Below are 17,802 nucleotides of genomic sequence, written 5' to 3' on the forward strand. Positions count from 1 at the left end.
TGCGGCGAGCAGGGGCTCCTTTCTAGTTCAGGTACACAGGCTTCTCATTCCGGTGGCTTGCCTTGTTGCAGAGCACAGACTCTAGGGCACGCGGGCTCAGTAACTGTGGTGCATAGGCTTAGCTGCCCCAAAGTATGTGGGATCTTCCCCGACCAGGGATCAAACTTGTGTCCCCAGCATTGACAGGTGGATTCTTAACCACTGGATCACCAGGAAAGTCCTCAACTGACATCTTGAAGCTTTACAAAATAACCTTTCTAAACTGACTGAGGTGAATAAACCTTTACCGGAAGATTAAAAGGCCCTGGAAGACTCCGTCCTCTTCCTCTTCTGCATGTACCCACTTCCTTTGTACCTACCACCTCCTCATTCCAACCCTCTCACTGAATTTCCCTTTTACTCCAAGCCTCATTCTTTCTTACTTTTTCCTCATCGGAACCTCTTAGACCCTGCTGTTTTAAAATCAGTCCCTCTGAGGGTCCCAATGCTAAGCCCCTAATTTCTCATGTCTTCTAGACTAAGGCCCAACTACAGCCATAATCAAGGATTTTCTTAGAGCTACTGAAGATCCTTATAGATTTTGCAGAGGTATTTAATACAGTTATCCGAACTTACCAATCAGGTTCCTCAGATTTATGCCAGTTAGTTCACATGCTTGTTGGCAAAGGCCAAGCCCAACACTAAATGAACACAGCTAATTGGAATAACCCCGAAAAAGCTCTAGAACTGCAAACAAGAGACCTACCCCCTGCCTCATAGAGTCATACTCACCAGTTGCTAGATAACTTCACCTGGCAACCCCCTAAACTTGTTAACTGGAATAAGACTCAGGCTGACACTCAGAAACCAATGAATCTACGCACATCTTTGTGAAAGTGTTGGTTGCTAAGTCATGTCCGACTCTTTGCGATCCCATGGATTGTAGCTCCAAGCGACAGTAGACCAAGCTCCTCTGTCCATGGGATTTCCCAGGCAAGAATATTAGTGTGGATTGCCACTGCCTTCTCCAGGGGATCTTCCCTACCCAGAGATCGAAGTCAGGTCTCCTGCACTGCAGGATTCTTTATCATCTGAGCTACCAGGGAAGCCCCTCTTTAGAGTCAACACCAAATGTTTTTGAGATTTTTGATCCACCTCTGGATGTTGAATCCATCTGGGTAGCCTTCAGCTTTGTGTTCATCAATAGGCTGAACCAGGACCTTTCTCTCTTGGTGAAGTGAACCAGAACAGAGCAGGAAACCATGTCTATTCCAGACGTAAATTGGCAAACTGATTAGCCTGCACCCTAGACGATTATATTAAGAAAAAGACCATTAAAATCCTTAATCTCCAGCTTCAACAGATGGAGGCCTTCAAGTAAAAATCCTCCTGGCCTGTCATTATTGTAAGAAGCCAGGACATTGAAAAAAAGACTGCTATAAACGAAACACTTCAGGAGTCTTCAGTCACCCAACCAATCTTTCCAGTTTCTTTCTACATTCCAGTGACGGGACTTAAGAAATCACGGGGGCTTTCCCCAACCCTTCTCCAGACTGGAAATGAATTTCTGCTGGAGCTACTATTAAACAGCCCCTGCTTCAGAACGCTAAACCATTTCAAGTATTGGGGTACTCTAATAAACTTTAACAAGTCAAGAAAAAATTGAATCAAAAATGCTTAAACAGCCTACTGATGACAAAGTGAAGGAGCAGGTCGACACACTGTTTAAAGTGTCACATATTGTGAATTTTAACACCAGTAGGCAGGCTTTAATGTTGCTTTCCCAAGTAATGAATTCTTAGCAGATGATATCAGAGCAATATTATGCAGCAATGCATAGGAAGATGTTGGATTCAGGGCTGATGTTTATTCCTAAAATACAATCCAGGAAAAATATGTCCTCACTGCTTCTAGGCACTTTATTTATTTATTTATTTTACTTCTAGGCACTTTAAATTGCCTGATGGACCATCTGAGATTTGGCAAATGGATTATATACAGCTACCCTAAGCTCACAGGTCTTGGCAATGGTTTGCATGTCTTCTTACTGGACTGAAGCTTTTCCATGTAGATAAACTTCTGACTCCTCAGTGGCTAAGATCCTATTGGAAAAGATCATTCCTACCTGAGGGAACCACCCCCAAACTTCCTAGTACTGGGGAACTCACTTTACTGGTCAAGTGCAACAAGAAGTCTGTGCTGTTAGACCAGTTCTGCAGCATTTTCACTGCACTTATCATCCCCAGTCTTCAGGACTAGTCAAATGCACCAACAGCATCATCAAAACCCAATAGGAGGGGCTTCCCTGGTGGCTCAGTGGTAAAGAAACTGCCTGCCAATGCAGGAGACACAGGTTTGATCCCTGGTCCGGGAAGATCCCACGTACTGAGGAGCACCTAAGCCCATGCACCACAACTATTGAAGCCCTCTCGGCCCAGCGCTCTGCAACTAGAGAAACCATCCCAATGAGAAGCCCACACATCACAACTAGAGTAGCCCCCGAACTAGAGAGAAGCCCACACAGCAATGAAGACCCAGCACAGCCAAAAAAAAACAACCAACAGGAGGGCTTCCCTACTGGCTCCCCTCCTGCCAGTGCAGGAGGCATGGGTGTGATCCCACTTTCTGCAAAGCAGCTGAGCCTGTGCACCACAACTACTGAGCCTGTGCTCTGGAGCCCGGGAGCCACAACTACTGAGCCCACCCACAGCAACTACTGAGCCTGAACACCCTAGAGCCCTTGCTCTGCAACAAGAAGCCACTGCAGGGAGAAGCCTGTGTACGGCAGCTAGAGAGTAGCCCCTGTGTGCCACAAGCAGAGAAAGCCCATGCAGCAATGACGTCCCAGCACAGTTCAGTTCAGTTCGGTCACTCAGTCGTGTCCGACTCTTTGCAACCCCGTGAATCGCAGCACGCCAGGCCTCCCTGTCCATCACCAACTCCCGGAGTTCACTCAGACTCACCTCCATCGAGTCAGTGATGCCATCAAGCCATCTCATCCTCTGTTGTCCCCTTCTCCTCCTGCCCCCAATCCTTCCCAGCATCAGAGTCTTTGCCAGTGAGCCAACTCTTCACATGAGGTGGCCAAAGTATTGGAGTTTCAGCTTTAGCATCATTCCTTCCAAAGAAATCCCAGGGCTGATCTCTTTCAGAATGGACTGGTTGGATCTCCTTGCAGTCCAAGGGACTCTCAAGAATCTTCTCCAACACCACAGTTCAAAAGCATCAATTCTTCGGTGCTCAGCTTTCTTCACAGTCCAACTCTCACATCCATACATGACCACTGGAAAAACCATAGCCTTGACTAGACAGACCTTTGTTGGCAAAGTTACATCTCTGCTTTTCAATATGCTATCTAGGTTGGTCATAACTTTTCTTCCAAGGAGTAAGCGTCTTTTAATTTCATGGCTGCAATCACCATCTGCAGTGATTTTGGAGCCCCCTCAAAAAAGTCTGACACTGTTTCCATTGTTTCCCCATCTATTTCCCATGAAATGATGGGACCAAATGCCATGATCTTCGTTTTCTGAATGTTGAGCTTTAAGCCAACTTTTTCACTCTCCACTTTCACTTTCATCAAGAGGCTTTTGAGTTCCTCTTCACTTTCTGCCATAAGTGTGGTGTCATCTGCATATTTGAGGTTATTGATATTTCTCCCAGCAATCTTGATTCCAGCTTGTGCTTCTTCCAGCCCAGCGTTTCTCATGATGTAAGTCCCAGCACAGCCAATAATAAATAAATAAGTTTAAAAATTTTTTTTAAAAAGGAAAAAATGTGTAGAGACCCCTGGCCAAAAGCATTGCCATTTGGTTCTTCTGAACCTTAGGGACACTCCTTTTGGAACCCACAAACTATATTTAACCATATATTAAAACAATCATGGCATGCTCCTCAGGCATGAAGACCTTAAACATCACACTTTACAATCTGCAGAATTTGTCTACTGGAAAAGACATCTCTAAAAAGACTCTCTTCAACTCTATTGGAAAGGCCACTATCAAGTACTGTTAACCAACCCTTGTGCCATGAAACTCCCAAGGAATAGGCACTTGGATCCGTGTGTCACATCTAAAGAAAGCACCAAACCCCGACTGGACCTACACCCCAACTGGTGACCTAAAGGTAAAGGTTTCCAAGAATTACTGGGAGGGATTGGGGGCAGGAGGAAAGGGGACAACAGAGGATGAGATGGCTGAATGGCATCACTGACTTGATGGACGTGAGTCTGAGTGAACTCCAGGAGTTGGTGATGGACAGGGAGGCCTGGCGTGCTGTGATTCATGGGGTTGCAAAGAGTCGGACATAACTGAGCGACTGAACTGAACTGAACTGAACAGATGAAGGAAACAGCTTTCCCAATATGACCAGCCTGTACATCTTTCCCCTACTGTTACTTCTTGCCTTATCTTTTCCCTCTCTTTCTTGGAAAGACAATGCTCTTACCCATACTTCCCAATTCATTGCCAAAGAGGAAACACTTTCTAATTGTCAGATTTGTACCAGAAACCTCAATATGTCCATGACAGTGGTGACCCTCTAGTATTATCTTAAGTCTGATTGCTGTAACAAAATAAACCCCCTTTTTTTGCAGCCTTTAGTGATGAAATCTACAGAACAGAATGGTTTCTCCCTAAATATCCCCCAAACACACTGACGCTTGGCTCTAAAAGACCAATTGACAGATTCCAGTTAGTGGCACTATTAATAAGCTTATGTGCACCACCTGCCTTTAGCTTTGTCTGTGGTAAATGAAACTCTCAATGAGTCTGTGAATATTTGCACAGCTGGCAAATGGGAGGCCAGAGTTTATGGGGATATTTAATCACCCCTCTTAATATCTATAATAAATCTGAAGCTTCCTACTGATTTTCCCCATTAAACTTTCATAAGCATCTCAAGTGGAAGCTACGTGGCCCATACATGACTCTGGGCCCACCTCCTTAGCAAGAGCCTATTCCTCTTGGGTCAAAATGCCATTGAGCATATGAATATAAATCTCTCCCTAATGTTAAGAGAGCTAGCTGATTCTGCAACCTAACAATGATCACTTGAATTCCTGGCTAAAGTAGCTGTAGACAGTCAATAGCCTTGACTCCAAACAAGGTGGCATTAGCAGACACCACCTGTTGCCCATGGATAAATGCCTCCGGAGAAGGAGAAACTCAACTATACAAGATTGGGAAGAAGTATACTTGCTCTTTGTCAGTTGACTACTTTAGGGTCATGATTTAAAAGCATCATACAAACAAAGCCACTTTCAATTTTGCTTTGTATAATTTAAAAATTTTGCAGCTGTTGCCTGTCCAACCTCTGCAGAAAACAAAGCACCAAATAGAATGTTGACTCAATGAGACACTTTCAGGGAAATATTTTGATCAAAAGGGGAAAATGTGAAAATGAACAAAGGACACCTAAGTCCAAATGGAGTCAGGAAGCCATGAAGAGACGGCTCTTACCCACGTAACTATAGCTTACAGATTCCACCCAAACAGGAGAAATGGTTTCCTTCTGACTCAGCAATGACAAGCTGTTCACCGCTTGCAGAAAATGAAAAAGAAATCTGCCCTCTCGTTTCCTCCTTAAGATGAAAGCTCTTCCTTATGAAAGCTGAGCTTCTCTTTGTCTTCTCCAACATGCCTATGGTTCGGCATAGTTTGTGTCTCTTGAATTGTAATTCCTCTGCTATTCCTGGATAAACTCATTTTTGTAGCTTAAGACCTTGTTATCTTTAAGATCAACACGTCCCATAAATTGCATCTGTGATGATAATGATGTTTGGCAACATCTCTCATCTCTCAAGCATCAGAAAGGCGTCATGTCCACTCCACTCCCAAATAAAGGGAGTGTGGCTTTTCTCCAAAAGCTTCCCGACACATTTCAGTTTTCACATAATTCAGCCTGGCCTGTGGATGCATTTAGATAAAATGAGTCTGGAGACCTCAGGCTGTAGATATGATAAAGTGTGAAGGAAAAGGCACCCTGCTGCCCTATTCTTGGGGCAGAACTGGAAGTATTGAGAGGGAGGGCTGGACCTCTGGTTCCCGCAGTGGTCCCCAGGATTCTGTCTCAGAATTTCTCCAGTCTCTCTAGGGTTCCTAATGTGGCTTCAGCTGAGCACCTCCTCTGATCTAGACTCTATGCCAGACTCTGAGAAGACAAAATCAACGCAGGTTGTCTGGCCTGTGCCACTTCCTCTTTCTGGGCCTCCATTTCCTCCTCTGTAAAAGGGAGTAAGGAGTGAAAGGAAGGGTTGGGGGCAATGAGTGGGAACAGATGAAATTCTGAGGATGAAGGCGCTAGATGAGCTTTGGGGTCACCCCCCCATGGATGGCCACTCTGACAGCCTTAGCTTAGCAGGCCTGGTTGTCCCTTTTCCTGGTCTGGCCCCACCCTGGTCTCTCACTGGAACTAGAGACTCCTTCACCTAAACCCCAGGATCACTCCCTCTTTAGGTCTGAACTAAATCTCTTAGCAAACGTTTGTAATAATTTACCCCTCCCCCATCTCCTATTTCGGAGAAGGCAATGGCACCCCACTCCAGTACTTTTGCCTGGAAAATCCCATAGACAGAGGAGCCTGGTAGGCTGCAGTCCACGGGGGTTGCAAAGAGTCGGACACGACTGAGCGACTTCACTTTCGCTTTTCACTTTCATCCATTGGAGAAGGAAATGGCAACCCACTCCAGTGTTCTTGCCTGCAAAATCACAGGGACGGGGGAGCCTGGTGGGCTGCCGTCCATGGGGTCGCAGAGTCGGACACGACTGAAGCGACTTAGCAGCAGCAGCAGCATCTCCTATGTAGTGTATTCTGTGCCAGACACCTTCTGTACATTATCTCAATTGTCACAAAAATCCTTTGGGGTGGATGTCATTCATTTCAATTTGCCAACAAGAAAAGTGGAAGGATGTTAAGCAACTTGACCAGGATTGCCAGCCAGGAAGTGACGGCACCCAGACGGCCCAGCCTCCTAACTCTCTTCCTCTTGTTCTGCCCCGAGGCGGTGGCAAACAGGTCTTCAGTGACCCTGTGGAGCCGGGTAAAGCCCTTCAGCTCAGGTCCTCCTAGTTTCGCAACGTCTAGATCCGCCCTTTCCCGTTTCAGCAGGATTTGCGGCGAGGCCTAGAGGTCCAGAGCAAATAGCCAGGTTCTAAATGCGAAGGCACAGTCACTTCGCCCATCCCAGGGCCCTAGCATCTAACTCTCGGAGAAAAACAAGACTGTGCAGGGCACCTGTGCACTTTGCGGAGCTTGTGGGGACTTGGCCAAGCTCCTGTGCCTCCAGCCCGCGGACCGGGGTCGGGGCGGAGCTAGGGCTGAGCGGGGCGGGCCTGGGCCGGGGTCTGGGCGGAGCCGAGTACCCGAGCCGCACCCGGGCTGGGCCTAGGCTGAGGTCGAGGTCGGGGCGGAGACTGGGGCAGGCAGAGCCGGGGCCGAGGTCCAGGACCCTGTCGGGACAAACCCGGGGACCTGAGCGGGGCCAGGGTCGGAAGGGGTTGGGGCGGAGTTGGGGACCGGGGCGGGGCCAGACTGGGGCCCGCAGCCCAGGGCCGGGGCGGGGCCTGGGCAAGGCTGGGAGGCGTCGGGGCAACGCGGGGCGGGAACGGTCTTCCTAGTAGCCTAGGCGGGAGGGAAAGCAGTAGGAGGTGGCGAGGAGGAGGGAAGAGGGAGGAGGGAAGAGGGCGGGGACTTGGCAGCTCCCGCTTAGCTCAGCTCCGCTCCGCGCACCCACGCCTCGCAGCTCCGCTTCGTGACCCCCACCCGGGCATGCGCCCCCCGAACCCCTGGTCACCCAGAGCCCGCGCCGCCCCCCAGAGCCTTCCTAGAGCCGGCTGTGCAGGATGGGCGCCCTCGGTCCCAAGTTGCCGCCGCCGCCGCTGCTGCTGTTAATGCTGGGTAAGCCCGGCCCCCCGCCCCGGCTCCCAGCCCCGCCCGGCAGGTGCCTGCTATCTGTTCAGCCCTGTCGTCTCCCCAGCATTTCGGAGCCCCTGGTAGCCCCTTCTCCTTCAGCGGCGCCTCCAGCCTTCCCGGGCCTGGCGTCCAGCTTCCCTCTGTGGCCGCCGGCCTAGCCAGGCTTGCGGGGGGGATGAGCCTCCCCAGTTCTAGGCCCTAGGCTGGGACGCAGTTTGGACCCACCAAAGTGCGGTCCCCAGGGACCGCCAGGCCTCCGGGGGCCGGGTCCTGCTTCCCTGCTGACACACTCAGGTCCGGGGGGCGCTGCGACTCCTGTCTGCCTCACACTCAGCTTCAGGCCCGGCCTTAGGTACTCGCCCTGCGTGGGCAGTGCCTGGCCATCTTCATAATCGCCCGAGTTGGCTGGAGGCCCAGGGGCCCGTTCTGCCCACGATCTTTTGAAGTAAGTCTCCCCTAATTGCATCCCCCTCTCCAACTTCATTATCTGACGCGTCAGCCCTCATCCTGGGTCGGGTCTCTCAGATAGCACTTGTCTCTGTAGCCTCCCACCAGCTGTCACACCCCCTTAGTCCCAGCCTCCCTGCCTCAGGAGAAACCAGGCTCCCTGGAGACTGATGCTGAGACCCCCAAGCACCCCGCGTCTGTTGTGGTGGGTGTTCACGGTGGGCCGTCTGAGCCATTGCTGCGAGGCTGCATGAGGGCAGTGACAGTGGGCATGTTCTGGGTGTGGACTGGAGGGCTCCCTGTAGGGCTGGCCTGGGGAGGAGGATGGGACGGTGGCTGCCTACACAGACTCAGGAGACAGCAACCCTTGAAATCAGAACAGAGGGCGGCGAGGGGGTGGCTTTGGTACCCGGATTCGGAGCTGCCATAGTTAAGGCAGAGGCTGACGTAGCCCTAGCCGCCTGTTTCTAGACCAGCGCTCCATCTCAGAGCCAAGCGGCCTCCCTGTACTGCATAGGTCCCGGGGCCCTGTGGGACTAGAGTGAGTCCTCTCCTTGGGGCCCTAGGCGGGGCCATACAGAGCAGGGAGCTGTGGGCCCTGGTTACCTAGCACTGGGCCTCTTTTCCCCAGTGGGCAGCGTGGCGCAGAGAGGAGCCCAGGGTAAGTGTGGCGCAGAGAGATAAGAGAGTCTGTGGGATCTGAGTGTCCTGGATGTGGGCACTTACTGTTACTTTGAAGGTGAGGAAAATGAAATAACTTGCCCCAGAGAACACACTGAGTGAGTGTTGGGGCTTGGATTTGAACCCACACCAGAGACCCGAAGCAGGTCTCTTTGCTCTCCTTTCCTTCTCTGCTCACCCACAGGAGGGGGCCTGGAGAGAGCTGCCTGGCAGCTGGTTTCGCAAGGCGGTGAGGGTGACTTTCCCATGGGGATCTCCAAGCATCAGCAGTTGTGGAGCCAGGAAGATGGGAGGGGGCCCTCCTGAGCAGAGTCTGCCCCTAGGCCAGCTCCATCGCGCTGATTATGAAATGCCCTGAGGCAGGGCCCTTCTGAGTCACAGGCTGTCTCCCTGTCAAAGTGGAAGCTCCTAGCTCTCCTCCAGTGTAGTGTGGATGGGGCTAGTCCACACGGTACAGCTGGGGTTGGGCATGGAGCTGGAACTCAGCTTCGGCTTCTAGACTCCTAGCCTGTGCTCTAACTGAGCAACCACGAGGTCTCCCCATGACTCAGCCGCAGGGAGAAGACGGAGCTATGGGGAGGGCTTCTGGAGGACAGTCTGACTACAGACTAGGTGTTTTCCTCCCGCCCTTGCAGAAAGGCTGGGGTCTGTTCCTGGAGTGATGCTCTGCTCGGTGAGGCCATTGCCCTCAGGCCTCCCCTTATGTGTTCCCATTGCCTCTCTTTGTCCCTCTACGGGGCACGGGGAGGCCAGCCAAGGATAGTAGGAACTTGGCCAAGACATTCTACTTCTCATACCTTACCTTTCTCATCTGTAAGATGTAGGTAGAGAGTTGACCCAGCCCTCCTTGCGTCCCGAGATTCTGTGATTTGGGGCTGTGGAAAGACAGAAGAAGAAGCTGAGCCCTCCAAGGCCACAAGGCTACCCTTTGAGGACAGGCTAGGGGTGAGGGTGGGGTGAAGGAGAGTTTTGGCCTCTCTGAGGGGAGAAAGATGGGAGGGGACAACCGTGAGGGCGGGTAGGGGGCCGGGTGGTGGTGGTTACAGCCTCCCTACAGAAAGGGAGCGGTATGTAAATGAATGCACACTATATGCAAATTAAGGCTTTTGTTTAGGGGGTGGGGGGAGGATTGTGTGTCAGCTGGGCCTTCGGGGAAGGTTGGCAGGCACTGGTGGGGGAGGGGAGCCTCTGCCCCCAGAGCCCAGGGCAGAGGCTGGTTCTTGCCCCATGAGCCTCAGCTGCCTCGGCAGCCCCAGGGGGCGGAGAAGCAGTGAGCTCATGACACAGCTGGAGAGGGGGGAGGGATGCTGTGGTGAGAACTGACTGGGCCTGTACCCTCTCCTGCCCGGGCCAGTGGCTCCATTGTCTGGAGTCCCCTGGCCCAGGTGACACAGCTGGGCCAACCAGCCCTTCTGATCAAAGTTTTTCCAGCTCCTTTTAAATAAAGGAGGGGGACATGTGGTCTCAGGATCCCTTAGCTAGAAGGCTCACCTGGTCCACAGACAGGAGAGTCGGGTAACAAGGGGAGATGCAGCTGGAATCAAGGAATGGTTAAGTCAGAAAGCAGGTACACCCCTTCCTGCACTTAGCTGCTCTGCTTCTGGCCTGCCAGGAACAGGGATGATTCTGCGTTCTGAGGCTAACCGGGCTCTCTCCCACCACCTCCTTGAGACCCAGGTGTCTTGCCTCCCAGCATCCTTTCCTGGTTCTCAGAACGGGGCCCAAGCTGTACACCGAGTGCCCTCGGGTTTCCTTTCCTTTCACAAGCAGGCAGCAAGGATGATGCGGGTGCCGGGGGGATGCAGTGAGGACCCAGGCGTGCCTAACTTCGTCCTTCCCCGTAGGAATTGGGTGCTGTGCCCGGGAAGTGCTGGTCCCTCAGGGGCCCCTGTACCGCGTGGCTGGCACTGCTGTCTCCATCTCCTGCAATGTCAGTGGCTACGAGGGCTCTGCCCAGCAGGACTTCGAGTGGTTCCTGTACAGGCCCGAGGCCCCAGAGGCCGCCCTGGGCATTGTCAGCACCAGGGACACCCGGTTCTCCTACGCTATCTTTGGGCCCCGAGTGGCAGCTGGCGAGGTTCAGGTGCAGCGTCTGCAGGGCGATGCCGCGGTGCTCAGGATCTCCCGCCTGCAGGCCCAGGATGCTGGCATTTACGAATGCTACACACCCTCCACTGATGCCCGCTACCTGGGCAGCTACAGCGGCAAAGTGGAACTGAGAGGTACTGGGCCCTGAGCGGGTGGGGCCACTCTCTCCCAAAGGCAGGAAGTCAGGGCCAGCTGCAACTCAAGAGGGACTTGAGGTCCAAGGAGGTCCCCTAATTTGACTTTGTGCAAATTAGTGACTGGCCTGGGACTCTAACCCAGAACTCTTCATTCCAGTCCACAGCTCTTATTGAGGAGAGCATGGCAACCGTCTCCAGTCTTCTTGCCTGGAGAATCCTCATGGACAGAGGAGCCTGACAGGCTACAGTCCATGGGGTCGCACAGGGTCAGACACAGCTGAATGACTAAGCACAGCACAGCTCTTACTCTATCAAGCAGCTTCCTGGGAGACGGGGAAGTGTCCTGAAGCTTTCCATTCCCTGGAGGGTAGGGGAGCCCCATAGGGTGAACAGACTCCATGCCTGGAGATTTCAGGATCCAGATCTGGGGGAGGAGTGGGGAAAGTAGAGGCAGGGTAGGAAGAGGGAGACTATGTGACATTCTTGCTCTCTTAAGGTTCTTTGTCTTCCGGGAAGGAAGACAGAGCCACTTAGCTGAGTATTTCAAACAGGGGTCACTCTCAAACAAGGGTGAGTAGGCGATGAGCTGGTTCTATGAAACTCAGCAAGTATTTACCGAGTGCCTGCTGTGTGCCAGCACTGTGCTTGGCACCACTGGGTTACAGAAGCAATGATACAACACGAAGTCTCTGCCTTCTAGGATCTCACGGTCTATTTAGGGAAATAAGTTGTAGGTGGAAAACAGCTCACACAGGTCGACAGCGCCCCCTCACTCCACCTGCTCTCTCTAGTTCTTCCAGACACTCTGCAGGTGTCTGCTAGCCCCCCGGGGCCCCGAGGCCGCCAGGCCCCGACTTCACCCCCTCGCCTCACAGTGCACGAGGGGCAGGAGCTGGCACTGGGCTGCCTGGCGAGGACGAGCACGCAGAAGCACACACACCTGGCCGTGTCCTTTGGGCGGGCTGTGCCCGAGGCGCCTGTGGGGCGAGCGACTCTGCAGGAAGTGGTGGGGCTCCGGCCCGACCTGGCAGTGGACGCTGGAGCTCCCTATGCCGCACGACTGGCAGCCGGGGAGCTGCGGCTGGGCAAGGAGGGGTCCGAGCGGTACCGCATGGTGCTGGGTGGTGCCCAAGCGGACGATGCAGGCACCTACCACTGCACTGCCACCGAGTGGATTCAGGATCCGGATGGCAGCTGGGCCCAGATAGCAGAGAAGAGGGCTGTGCTGGCGCACGTGGATGTTCAGACACTGTGTGAGTGCCCGGGGTCCCCCAGTGCCAGCTGGGAGCCAGAGTATCTCAGGGACGCTAGAGGACTGTGGTCCGAGACCTCGAGTGAGCAGTCTTGTTAGCATTGCTTCCCGTTAGCATCTGTCCCCGTGATGGGTTTTCTCTGCTCAGACATGGGTGTGCAGATGGGAGGGCCGCGGCTGAGGGTGAGAGTTGGGCCCCCGCGTGGGAGAGATGGGGGGCAGTTTCCTCTTGTCAAGGGGGGACAGGTGCTGTGTGCCCTCTCCTGGCTCCTTGACACCTCTTTCCTGCCTGTGTTTCAGCCAGCCAGCTGGCAGTGACAGTAGGGCCTGGTGAGCGTCGGGTCGGCCCAGGGGAGCCCTTGGAGCTGCTGTGCAATGTGTCGGGGGCCTTGCCCCCGCCGGGCCGTCATGCCGCGTACTCCGTGGGCTGGGAGATGGCACCCGCAGGGGCACCTGGGCCCGGCCGCCTGGTGGCCCAGTTGGACACGGAGGGAGTGGGCAGCCTGGGCCCTGGCTACGAGGGCCGGCGCATTGCCATGGAGAAGGTGGCCTCCCGAACTTACCGGCTACGGCTGGAGGCTGCCCGGCCTGGGGATGCGGGCACCTACCGCTGCCTAGCCAAGGCCTACGTCCGAGGGTCTGGGGCCCGGCTTCGCGAAGCCGCCAGTGCTCGCTCCCGGCCCCTCCCCGTGCACGTCCGAGAAGAAGGTGAGCGGGGCAGGCTGGACCCTGGACAGGTTTCGGGGTCTGTAGAACCTTTCCCTTCCATTTCTGGGCCTCTCTCCCTCTCCATCAGCTGCCTCCATGTCTCAGCCTCACACTCCTCTTCTAAGATTGTGGTGGGAACACTGAATTTCTGGGGGCTCGCTTGGACAGTGGTCCTAACCCCATGTGCCCTGACCTTTCACCTCTGACCTTCGTGCAGGTGTGGTGCTGGAGGCCGTGGCCTGGCTGGCGGGAGGCGCAGTGTACCGCGGGGAGACTGCCGCCCTGCTCTGCAACGTCTCCGTGCGGGGCGGCCCCCCTGGGCTGCGGCTCGCTGCCAGCTGGTGGGTGGAGCGGCCGGAGGAGGGGGAGCTGAGCTCTGCCCCTGCCCGACTGGTGGGCGGGGTGGGCCAGGACGGTGTGGCGGAGCTGGGGGTCCGGCCTGGAGGAGGCCCCGTCAGCGTGGAGCTGGTGGGGCCCCGAAGCCATCGGCTGAGACTGCACAGCTTGGGGCCTGAGGACGAAGGCGTGTACCACTGTGCCCCCAGCGCCTGGGTGCAGCACGCTGACTACAGCTGGTACCAGGCGGGCAGTGCCCGCTCGGGGCCTGTCACAGTCTACCCATACACGCATGGTGAGTGACGCCCGCCCCCTCCTCCTTGCTCAGGCCTCCCCCATCCCCCGCTCTTGTTCTCTCCTTTGCATCTGATCCTCCCACTAGCTGTCCCTCTGGTCCCTCTTTCTCCTCCAAAAGTCCAGCTTTCGGCCGTTCGCCACCCAGCTGCTCCAGTGTCCTGGTGGTGGGTACTGGCTTGAGTGCAGAGAAGGCAGGGAGCCAGCAGAAGACTGTGTGGGGGGGAAGTGGTGTGGACAGCTTGACAGAAGGTGCTGGCAGACGGGTGGGACTGTGGGTGGAGAGCAGGGACACCCCAGGCTGAGCAGAGCCATCCTCTCTCGCCCAGCCCTGGACACTCTGTTTGTGCCCCTGCTGGTGGGCGCGGGGGTTGCGCTAGTCATTGGAGCCACCATCCTCGGCTCCATCACCTGCTGTTTCATGAAGCGGCTGCGGAAACGGTGATTCCTCGCACCCCAGGTGAGGGGTGAGAACCCCCAGCCCTGTCTTCCCCAGTCCCGAGATGAACGGCTCGCTCCCTGGCCCTACCCAGCCGCTCTCAGCTCTGCGGAACCCTGGCAAGGGCCAGGAGGGAGTCACGCTCTCCCTAGCCCCCTCACCGCCTGCTCTCCTGTTCCTGCAGATGTGACTGTCTTCGAGCCCAGCCGCAAGCCTGCCTCTGGTGTCTGAATACCCTCTCCCTCTGCCTGCCCTTCCTTTAATTTATTTGACCGACTCCCACCCAGAGTGGGAGACGTGGCCCCCCATCCCCCACGCCTTCCTTCCCAAGCTCCTCCCTCTGGCCTTCTGTTCATGATCTCATACCCAGCCCAAAGGGAGGCAGTTCCCTGTCCTAGAATCAGTTTTTCTAAAATGTGAATAAACTTGTTTTATAAAATCCAGGCTGGCTGTGTCTTCCCTGCCGTGGGGGCTGGGACAGGTGGCAGGGAGGCTGCTGGGAGCTGACGGCCTCTTCTGGACAACCCGGGTCGCTCTTCCCCCTACAAACACCATCTGGCCTCCGTGGGCCATGCCACCCACCCCAGGAGGGACACCTGGGTCCCATCTGCTGTCCGAGCTGTCAGTGCAGAGCTGATTCCTGTAGGGATTCTTGCTTGGGGCGGGAAGGGAGGAAGGGGGGTGAGTTCCAGCTGAGCAAGCCTTCGCCTCAAGACTTCTCCCAGGTCGCGGGGCAGTGGCTTCCAGGGCCCAGCGCCCCCCCTTTCTGAGTTCCCGTGCTACTCTACAATCTCAGCCTCTTGATCAGGCTGATCTTGGACCTGACTCCTCCCCCCAGGCCCTGGGGCCTCAGCCTTTCCCCCCTGATCTTCATTATTCGGTCTGACAGCAGCAGAATGGAAGCCCCAGAACACAGCCTCCCGGGTGGCGGGCGGACAGCACTCAGAGGAGCCCCTACAAAGCCCCTGATCCTCCTGGCTGCCCCCCCATCCCCTCCCGTGCCCTTGGGGCTCCCGGAATTTGTCTCTGCCTAAGGATTCTCTGATCTCTTTCAGCTCAGTGATTTAAACATTTATTGAGCATTACCAGTTTGCCAAGTGTTGTTTTTACAGATGGGGCAACCGAGGCTCAGAGAAGTGACGCGACTTGCCCAGAGTCATAGAACTAAGTAGTGGCAGTGTCAGGACTCGAACCCGGGTCTCCAGACTCCCTGCGCCGCACACAGCGGGGCCCTGAGAGGTGGCTGAGCGTGAGGAGAGGGGCGGCAGGGTCTCAGGCCTCCCGTCCAGCCTCCGTTCTCTGCAGTGGGTGAACTACCACAGGAGCAAGTGTGGGCACCAACAGTCCCCTCCCGTCTATCCAACTCCAGCCATCTCAGCAAATTGAACCAAAAGCACACCCCATCCCACCCCCAAACATTTTTTTTTTTTTTTGCGAACAACTGATGCCAGGGTACAGGGACCTCATCTTTGACTGATGGTGCCCAGATGACCCTGATCTGAGGCAAAGACGTCCTCTCTGAGCTGGCATGGCTCCTTCCTGCTTCCAGGAGGTACAGCGTCTCATAGGACCCCAGCTGCGCAGCCTGGAATGCAGCACAGTGGGGTGCTCCCCCCCAAGGAGTTCAGACTTTTATTAAAAGTTCAGGAGCGGGATGTGGCCAGGGCCAAGGGCTGGAGGTCGCCGCTGGGGTCGGTGTGCTTGTGCGTGTGTACACGTCTCTCCCAGCCCCAGGCTCCCCCATCTCTGCCCCTTCTTGACTCGCTGTTGCTCTCCCTTCATCATCCTGGGATGGAGGGCCTCGCTGGTGACTGGGATGAGGCCAGGAAGGGGATGCACGTGGCATGGGAACATGTCTCCAGGGGCTCCTGTCCCAGCTGGGCAAACGGCAGGCCACAGCCACATCCAGATATTTGGACTCTCGCTTCTCTCTCAACCTTCTCCCACGTTTGAGCCTACGTCAAGTCCCAGGTGGGATTCCATCCTCTGTCACTGATGCCCTTCCTCCTCCAGCTCCCATTGCTTCTCCAGGACCCCCCCGAAGCCCTCCCAGTTGCTTTGCTCTATCTATTTTGCCCACTCATCTTCACCAAACCCCATCTCTAGCTTGTCGCCACCCTATTGTCACTGAGAGGTGAGTCCCTGAGTCCAGCCTGGGTTTCAGGGTCCCCTTTCCCCCACCACAATTCTCCACCCATTATATTTCAGTCTCCTTCCCAAGGATCCTCAGCGCCTCCTCAGCTTGATGCCCACTTCCTGACAGAACCCCCAGTCTGCTTCGGGGAGGGCTTCTCAAAGCCTGGTCCCTGTTCTGGCATCAGGACCTGACGCGTTAGAAATGCAGAGTTTTGGTCTCTGCCCCAGCCCTACTGTGTCCAAAACTCTGGGAGTGCTGTTCAACCATCTGTGTCCCCGAGCCCTCCAGGTTGACCCTGATGCCCACCCCAGTTCACAACTGCTGGCTCAAGTCACTCTCTCTCTAGGTCTGACTCAGTCCTCGGCTTTCTGATCACCGAGCACTCCCACCCCTACTCAGAGAGATTGCCCAGGTTCTTGGTTTGAAACAGTTGCCAAAGGCATATGTCCCTGTCTTTCCCACATGGGTGTGCTGTATTCCTGGAATAGGAATCAGATCTCTGGCCATCTTTCCCACACATGCCCGGGTCAGCGCTCCGGACCCAGCTGGCACCCAGTGAGCCACGTGAATGACTCCCTCTCACTGTACCCCAAGACTGAGTCTTGTTTCCCAAGGGCCCCGTGTCCCAGCTCTAGTGAACTCACGAGCTCCGTGTCTCCCCTGGTTCCTCTCTTCACAACCCTGCTCTCCCCTCCCGCCTCTGCAGTGGCACTTCTGAGGTCTCTCTCCTCTGTTAGAAGATGGTCGTCCTCAGCTTGCCTTGCCCAGGCGCAGCCCCAGGGCCCTAGGGCCCAGCTCTGGCATCTCCCCTACAGTTGGTTTCCCTGCATCATGGACGAGGTCCTTCACACCCTACTGAGCTGCCCCCACAGCCTCTCAGCCTGCCCCCAGCCTGTCACGGTGGTGGGGGTGGAGGTGGGAGGACAGCCTCTCCCTCTTTGCCTGCCTCCTTCCAGCTTTCTCTGCCCTGGGCTAGCTCGGGCTGCTGCGTCCAGTGAGACAGATGGGCCAGACTCGGGGAGGCTGGCTGAGGAGGAGAGTGGAGACTAAAATGCAGCCCACATCTGCTCCCCAAGCCGTGCACCCTGGTTTAGGGTGGTGTCAGTCTAGAGGAAAAGGGTGCCTTTTTAGAATTCGCACAAAGATTCTCTGTGAGTTAGCGGCAGCCCTGAGCGCTCCACCAGCTTGTCAGCCCATTTATCTACTGGCTGTCTCTCTCTGCTTCCATCTTCTCATCCGGCTCACACAGGCCCATCCTTCTGTCCACATATCCACCCATGAACAGACGGGAAGGTCAAACACAGACAGGCTGGGTAAGTTCACCCATCCCCACCCTCCATTCTCCTGAAATCAGGATCTCTCCCATCCAAGTTGGATCCCAGACCCGAGATTCTGA

General features: G+C 55.1%; 1 protein-coding gene across 2 annotated transcripts; it reads left to right on the plus strand.

Moving 5' to 3' along the window:
• Positions 1-7,722: 7,722 nt before the first annotated feature.
• On the plus strand, positions 7,723-14,625 carry IGSF8 (immunoglobulin superfamily member 8). 2 transcript variants are annotated; one of them, XM_068965675.1, is made up of 7 exons: positions 7,723-7,872; positions 10,860-11,237; positions 12,032-12,493; positions 12,793-13,200; positions 13,418-13,831; positions 14,160-14,297; positions 14,454-14,625. In XM_068965675.1, exons 1-6 carry the CDS (start codon positions 7,818-7,820, stop codon positions 14,273-14,275), a joined length of 1,833 nt encoding a protein of 610 aa, XP_068821776.1. In that variant the 5' UTR covers positions 7,723-7,817; the 3' UTR covers positions 14,276-14,297; positions 14,454-14,625. The 2 variants fall into 2 exon arrangements, with proteins under 2 accessions (XP_068821776.1, XP_068821775.1); XM_068965674.1 differs by having other exon boundaries at positions 14,160-14,290.
• The last annotated feature ends 3,177 nt before the right edge of the window (positions 14,626-17,802 follow it).

Source organism: Capricornis sumatraensis, chromosome 2 (genome assembly GCF_032405125.1).
Source record: "Capricornis sumatraensis isolate serow.1 chromosome 2, serow.2, whole genome shotgun sequence".
Lineage (NCBI taxonomy): Eukaryota > Metazoa > Chordata > Mammalia > Artiodactyla > Bovidae > Capricornis > Capricornis sumatraensis.

Bases quoted from the DNA above. Each gene is read 5' to 3' on its own strand.
- IGSF8 (XM_068965675.1), top strand. From the start codon at position 7,818: ATGGGCGCCCTCGGTCCCAAGTTGCCGCCGCCGCCGCTGCTGCTGTTA. The intron at 7,873-10,859 runs GTAAGCCCGGCC...CCTTCCCCGTAG, and splicing joins GCTGCTGCTGTTAATGCTGG to GAATTGGGTGCTGTGCCCGG. The intron at 11,238-12,031 runs GTACTGGGCCCT...TGCTCTCTCTAG, and splicing joins CGGCAAAGTGGAACTGAGAG to TTCTTCCAGACACTCTGCAG.